General features: G+C 34.6%; 1 protein-coding gene and 1 long non-coding RNA gene across 4 annotated transcripts; both read left to right on the top strand.

The window, feature by feature from the left end:
- Positions 1-403: 403 nt before the first annotated feature.
- On the top strand, positions 404-3138 carry LOC145033925 (protein PSK SIMULATOR 1-like). 2 transcript variants are annotated; one of them, XM_078982406.1, is made up of 2 exons: positions 404-604; positions 1357-3138. In XM_078982406.1, the coding sequence occupies exon 2, from the start codon at positions 1406-1408 to the stop codon at positions 2873-2875; it is 1470 nt and encodes a 489-aa protein (XP_078838532.1). In that variant the 5' UTR covers positions 404-604; positions 1357-1405; the 3' UTR covers positions 2876-3138. The 2 variants fall into 2 exon arrangements, with proteins under 2 accessions (XP_078838532.1, XP_078838538.1); XM_078982412.1 differs by lacking the exon at positions 404-604 and adding an exon at positions 626-953.
- Positions 3139-3640: 502 nt separating this feature from the next.
- LOC145033943 (uncharacterized) lies at positions 3641-6048 on the top strand. 2 transcript variants are annotated; one of them, XR_013677796.1, is made up of 3 exons: positions 3641-3841; positions 4833-5694; positions 5801-6048. It is a non-coding gene; the product is annotated as an uncharacterized LOC145033943 (long non-coding RNA). The 2 variants fall into 2 exon arrangements; XR_013677794.1 differs by having other exon boundaries at positions 5052-5694.
- Positions 6049-7134: the final 1086 nt, after the last annotated feature.

Genomic DNA, 7134 nt, shown 5'->3' on the forward strand with positions numbered 1-7134 from the left:
AGAATAAGCTTATTTATGCATAAACTTCCTTTTATAGATAATTAAATATTTTATTACACTAACAAGACACGAATGAAATAAAGTTACTAATTTAATTAGTGTAGACACGTTTTTTCAAATCTATTATCATAATCAAAATATCATGTTTTTATGAATATAATCGATTTCATGGTAGGTAAAATTTAGTCAAACCTACTAACTATTATACCATAATGGAACAATTAGTTTTTTTTATCAGTAATTGATTTTGTGTAGTATACTTTTATTTGAATATTTCTTTTATGTTGGAAAAAGTATATTATCTGAATTTGTTATCTAATCTATGAAATGATTAGACACATCAAACACCTAAAGAAATAAAAAGTTATGCACGTCGAAAATCATATTAAGGCCTCTTTCACGACGTCGTTCCTAACAAATCGCCTAAAGATCCGGTTAACAGATCAATCCACAGGATTCACCGATTTTGGGTGCATTTATTTCCAGTCCTTTTCACTGACGTTTCTATCGCAGCTCTCACAACAGAAAAAATCTATCCACCTGTCTCTCAATGGTTAATGCTGCTTCGAACATCTATCTCTCCATCTCTGCTTCCGATTTCTATGTGAGTTTTCTTGTTTAAAACCCAGATAATATGTTGCATTATCGATTCAAATCTGTAGCTTGATAGAAGAAAGGATCTTTTCCATTTTTTCTCAATTTATTTAGTTTCCGGTGGCTCAAATGTAGAATTAAAACAATTTGTAGCGAGTTCTCTTGTTTCTACTCACTAATTCTCCGTGCTTCTTGTTTCGAGCTTCAAATCTGTGATTTCTTTGTGAAATTTCATGGGGGTTTTCTTGTTTCTGCATCCCAATTGTATGTGGATTTTCTTGCTTCAAACAAGATAGTATGTTGCAATCTTGCAGACTTGCAGTATCGACTCAGAACTGTAATTTGTTTTTGAAACTCAAGTGGGTATTTCTAAAAGAAACGATCTTTTCTGTTTTCTCAATTTTGTTTACTTTCTGCTGCGTCAGATACATAATTAAATCAATTTATGGTTAGCATTCTTCTTTCTGCTTATCAATTGTGTGTGGGTTTTCTTAATTCGACCTAGAGGACGATCGATCCATATCAGTAATTTCTTTTTGATACTTCATGTGGGTCTTGATAAAAACCACGATATTTTGTATTTTCTCAAATTTCCTAGCTTTTTGCCTCTTCAAACGCGAAATTAAACCAAGGTTTTCCTACCAAGTTTTTTCAAAATTTGTTATCTTTAAAGGGGCAAATGAGCAAGCTTTTCAACTTCAAAATTGAGTTATCGATGAATTCAGTTATTTTTAACTGGAAATATTATCGTTTCGTTTGCAGGATTAGTAAATAAACACCAAGATTTTTTTTGTAACTTTCTGTTACAAGAATGGGGATCGAAACAATCAAGGAGTTATCATGGTTTACTACTATTTGGAAATCTTCACGGAAACCCACAATCTTGGAGCCCAAAAAACCCTTAATCGGGATCATGTCATTCGAAGTCTCCAGATTAATGGCAAAAATAGCTAACTTATGGCAATTCCTATCCGATAAACAAATGACCCGGTTACAAGACCAACTCAGCAACTCAACTGGAACTCAGAAACTCGTTTCAGATGACCACAATTACCTCATGGAGCTTGCGATACTTGAAATCCTAGACAACATCAAGTGTGTGGCTCAAGCTGTGGCTAGGCTCGGGAAAAAGTCAACAGATCCAATTTATCATAATCTTGACCACATTTTTGATAACCCTCTTGAAATCGATGTTAATTGGTGTGGGTGGGAGTATAAATTGAAGAAAATGGAAAAACAGGTTAAAAAAATGAAAAGATTCGCTGCAGTTACTTCACAGTTGTATGAAGAATTCGAAGTGTTATATGAGCTCGAAAACGGTTTACAAAGAAAGCAAGAAAATAACACAGATCCAACAAAATTACACGAGTTTGAAAAGAAAGTGATGTGGCAACGTGAAGAGGTCGCTGGTCTACGTGAGATGTCCGTGTGGGTTCGCCCGTATGATTACATTCTCAGACTACTAGTTCGATCGCTTTTCACAATAGTCAATAGGGTGAAGGGTGTTTTCGGTATAAGGCAAATATCCTCGGCTCGTATCTCACGTGGAGGAAGTGATATTCGCAAGGGAAGCTGTTTTGCGCGAAGTAATTCCATTTCTGCCCTTGTATCGGTCTACCCTTTCGAACGTGACATCAAGAGGTCAGCATCGAATCTTGGAGATAAAGCTATAAAATCAAGAAACTCGGGTCATATCAAATCACTCAAAACGGGTCACATTTTGTTCGATTCCAAGAAAAGATTGTTACATGATCAAAAACCAACACTTGGTGATGCGGGTTTATCTCTTCATTATGCAAATGTGATTATATTTATCGAAAGATTAGCGATTTCGCCTCACTTTATTTGTCCCGAAGCACGAGGAGATCTTTATCAAATGTTAACCACAAGAATCAAGAACTCATTTAGAGTGAAAATTAGAAACGAGGGTTTCAAGGTTTATAGCCGTGATGTTGCACATGAGTGGAGTTCATTGATGCAAAAAACACTCGATTGGTTGGCCCCACTTGCTCATAATATGATAGAATGGCATTCCGAGAGGAATTTTGAGAAGCAACGAATGGGTTTGGGAGGAAATGTGCTTCTTGTTAATACTTTACATTATGCGGATCAAGTGAAGTGTGAAGATGCAATTACAGAGCTTGTAATGGGGCTTCATTATGTTTCAAGATTTGGGAGAGAGATTAATGATAAGGCTTTTTTGGGGTCTGCGTGTGGTATGGAGTGTGAGGATTATTCGGTTCATAAGTGTAAGATAGGTTCGATTGGGTTATATGACTAATTGGGTGTGAGATTTCTGTCTTCTTGACATAATGGGATTTGTTGAGATCTTGTTTAGTTTGTTTGGATAAACATGGTTCTCTTTTGAGATGGATGAGTATCATGTAGAGTGTAAACTTAGGTCTTGTGTATTGTTGTTGTAAAATGTAAATAACATTCCACGTTGCTGGATGCTCGTGGGTTGTTTGGAACCTTAGCGTGTCTTGGTGCATTTGACAATTTTATTATCATTTGTATACAGTTTCGTGTGAGGTGTTTGTTCAAGTTTTGTAATATAAAATGTTTAGGTTTTGTTTGTTATATAGAACTGTAATGTAATAGTAAATAACTAAATATATATTTGTTATATAGACATAGGTACAGCCCATTGTGTTATGCATTAATGCAATTATTAAGCCATTTTTTGAGAAAAGATCAAAAGAAACATTGACTACTAATTTTTGTGACTATTTATACCTTCCAAAACCGTAATTTTTGTCACCCTTAATCTATTTTTTGTATAGCATAGTTATGAATACTCTTAATACTTCATTTTTTTGGAACTCCTAAGAATCTGAACAATCTTACACTATCCCATTTTAACTCGCTCATGTAAGAATTATCTGGCCTAAACTATTTATATCATTATTTTATAAGTTTTATTAATCCGTAAATAACTAATCTAATTATTTATCTTATTGATTTCCCATTTTTACAAACAGGTCCACCAATCTTTATGATGGATGAAGTTGGTCCCTGTGCATAAATATATAATATATAGGTTATCAGGAAATTGAATGGTTGTTGCCTTCTTCCCAATTTCAAGAGAACACATCCCTGTGTTCCATCGACCGCTTACTGGGAAACCGTCAAGAGCACTATCAATCAATTAACCCATCCTAACTGAAGGCAATCAACAAATCAATTGAAGGATAACACTGATGGCAGGATCTTCTTCATTAAATCAACAATCGATTGCTTCAAATATGTAATTTCTGTTTCCATCTTCATACTAGAATCATGGGATATTGATCATTTTCCGTTTAACTGATTAACATGTGGTATCAGAGCGATTTTAATCCCATGATTATGATTCTTTAATCCTATCAATTAATTTTCTGTGTCACCCAAAATTGTTCAATGTATACTGTTAGTCGAATTGTTCTCAAAGTTTTGCATTCATCACTGATTTCAATTTCGTGTTATGTGCATCTTGATTCCCGATTTCTTCAAATTGTATGGAACACTGAAATTATATGCGACTTCAATTTTCTGTCAATTTTCTTCAATTCTTTGTTCCATATATTCAATGAAATATATTGTCGGAAATTGAAGTCAGATAACAACAGGATATCAAATTGCCTAACTGAAGTGGATTCTTTGAACATATATTCTTAATATTCAGTTTTCCATCAGTATATAGTCATAAGAAACATATATTCTGATTCCTGTTGTGAAATTGATGCCTTGTTCTTGATATGATAAATTGCTCATATGGGATGATGTTACCTGATGGATTCACATGTTAAAATTGTAAAACATTATACACAAGTTTGTTTAATACACTGAATTTTATCAAATTTGTTATCTTGCAACTTCTGTATAGCTTTACAGTAACCGGCCCAACGAATGGTTTCTTTTATCAATATAGAAGTCTAATAATATCGTATTACGAAACTATTGAAATTATTGTTCAATTTGCCCAACGGAAAGTCGAATGATAATTTTGAACAACTTAATGTTTAACATAATCAGAATATAGGTTGTATTTTATCCAACGATAAAGCATGACTTATATGTGTTTTCAATAAGATTATTTATATCTCACAATTTAACTACTTCACTTGACCAACGTTGAGTTAGTAGTTAAATTATGAAATAATTATCAATAATTTTGTTTTGTGTTCTTATTAGTTAATTTATTTATTTTTGTCCTTTGTACCCATTAATTCTTTATCTTTTGTTTCTTATTGATAAAGAGCCTAATTACACTGATACTGAAATTTCATCCCCCTTGGTTGGTCATACCGGATTACTTTCAAACATTGACCCACTTAATGGGACGAACTATTCCTCATGGATTGAGCAAGTCAAAATAGCACTTCGAGTGATGGAATTAGACTTTGCATTAAGGGTTGATCGCCCCTCCCCCTTAACTGATAAATCCACAACTGATGAAAAACGTGTTTTTTGATCAGTGGGAGCGATCAAACCGCATGTCTCTAATGATCATTAAAAACTCCATATCATCCGCTATCCGTGGTGCAATTCCTGATTCTGAAACAGCCAACAGATATCTTGAGTCGGTTGAGGAGCAATTCAAGGGTACCTCTAAAGCCCATGCTAGTACTCTTATCCTTAAAATGCTCACAACTAAATATGATGGATCTGGTGGTGTCTGAGAACACATAATGGTAATGAATGACATGGCCAACAAACTTAAAAGTATGGAAATGGAAATTTCTGAAGGTTTTTTGGTTCACTTTATTATGACCTCCCTCCCGGCTCAATTTGGGCCATTCATAATTAACTATAATACCCAAAGGGAGAAATGGAAAATGAGTGAACTAATAGCCATGTGTGTTCAAGAAGAGGAACGTTTAAAAATAGAAAAACTCAACGTTGCTCATCTCACCACCACCGACTCAAACAAAAGGAAGTTCAACAATGGTGGAAAGGGTTCCAACAAGGGGAATAAATCCAATTCCGGTCCTAACAAATCTCAGAAAACTGTTCCTAGTACAAGTGGAACTAAAAAAGAGGTTAAGTGCAAATTCTGCAAGAAACTTGACCATACCCAGCATAACTGCCCGAAATTTAAGGAGTGATTAGCAAAGAAAGGTACGCTTATTAATTACATGATTTGTGAATCTTTTCAATTAGCGTACCTTCTAATACTTGGTGGATTGACACGGGATCAATGGTTCATGTTACAAATTCATTGCAGGGATTCCATACAAAGAAACTATTGAAAAGCAACGAACGGACCATTAAAGTCGGGGACAGAAATGAAAAGAAGGTTAAAGCTATAGGCATTATGGTGTTATTATTAGATGGAGGACATGAAATGGTACTTAAAAACACTTTATATGTACCTACTATTACTCAAAACTTAATATCTTTATCTAAATGTAAATATGATGGATATGGCTTTAACTTTGATGATGATGATGTAATAATATCTCGTTTTAAATATGTGGTTGGTTTCGGTAGATTAGAGGGAGACCTCTATAAATTAAGACTTGATAATGAATTTTTGGAATCCTTATTATCTATGAATGTTAACTTTTGTGAATGTAGTAACAATAATAAAAGGAAAAGAGATAATGAAAAATCATCCCGATTGTTGCATAAACGTCTAAGTCACGTATCTAAAGAAAGGATGGCACGCCTCATAAAAGATGGATCATTGAAAATCTTGACTTTTCAAATTTTGACCTGTGTGTAAATTATATGAAAGGTAAAATGATCAATAAAAATAAGAAAGGCACAAACCGTAGTTCAAGCTTACTTGAAATAATTCACACGGACATTTGTGGACCTTTCCCTTCCGGTTTGGGAGGATATAAATCTTTTATTACTTTCATCGACGATAATTCACGTTATACCTACTTGTACTTAATTAATGAAAAATCTGAATCACTTGAAATGTTTAAAACCTTTTAAAGTTGAGGTTGAAAATCAACTTAATTGTAAAATAAAAGTGGTAAGATCGGATAGGGGTGGAGAATATTATGGCCGACACACAGATGTTGGTCAAAGCCCTGGACCATTTGCTGATTTTTGTAAATCTCATGGCATAGTAAATCAAGTCACCATGCCAGGTACCCCTCAACAAAATGGAGTTGCGGAAAGACGCAATCGCACCCTTATGGATATGGTGCGTAGCATGATTGCAAACTCAAGTCTTCCGGAATTCCTATAGACCGAGGCGTTAAAAACAGCCGTACACATCTTAAACCGTGTTCCATCAAAATCCGTCCCTAAAACACCTTATGAAATATGGACGGGTAGGAAACCCAAACTAAATTATCTTAGGGTTTGGGGTTGTCCGGCTGAAGCTAAGGTCTATAACCCACAAATCAAGAAATTAGACTCAAAGACAATATCTTATTATTTTGTGGGTTACCCTGAGAGGTCTAAGGGTTACCGGTTTTATGCCCCTACACATACCACTAGAATAGTGGAGACCCGATACGCCGTGTTTCTAGAGAATGGAGACAATAGTGGGAGCAATAGTTCAAAGATCCTTGAACTTAATAAGGAATCAACACCAAATCA

The sequence above is a fragment of the Lactuca saligna genome, chromosome 1, assembly GCF_052625555.1.
Source record: "Lactuca saligna cultivar CGN05327 chromosome 1, ASM5262555v1, whole genome shotgun sequence".
Classification (NCBI taxonomy): Eukaryota; Viridiplantae; Streptophyta; class Magnoliopsida; order Asterales; family Asteraceae; genus Lactuca; species Lactuca saligna.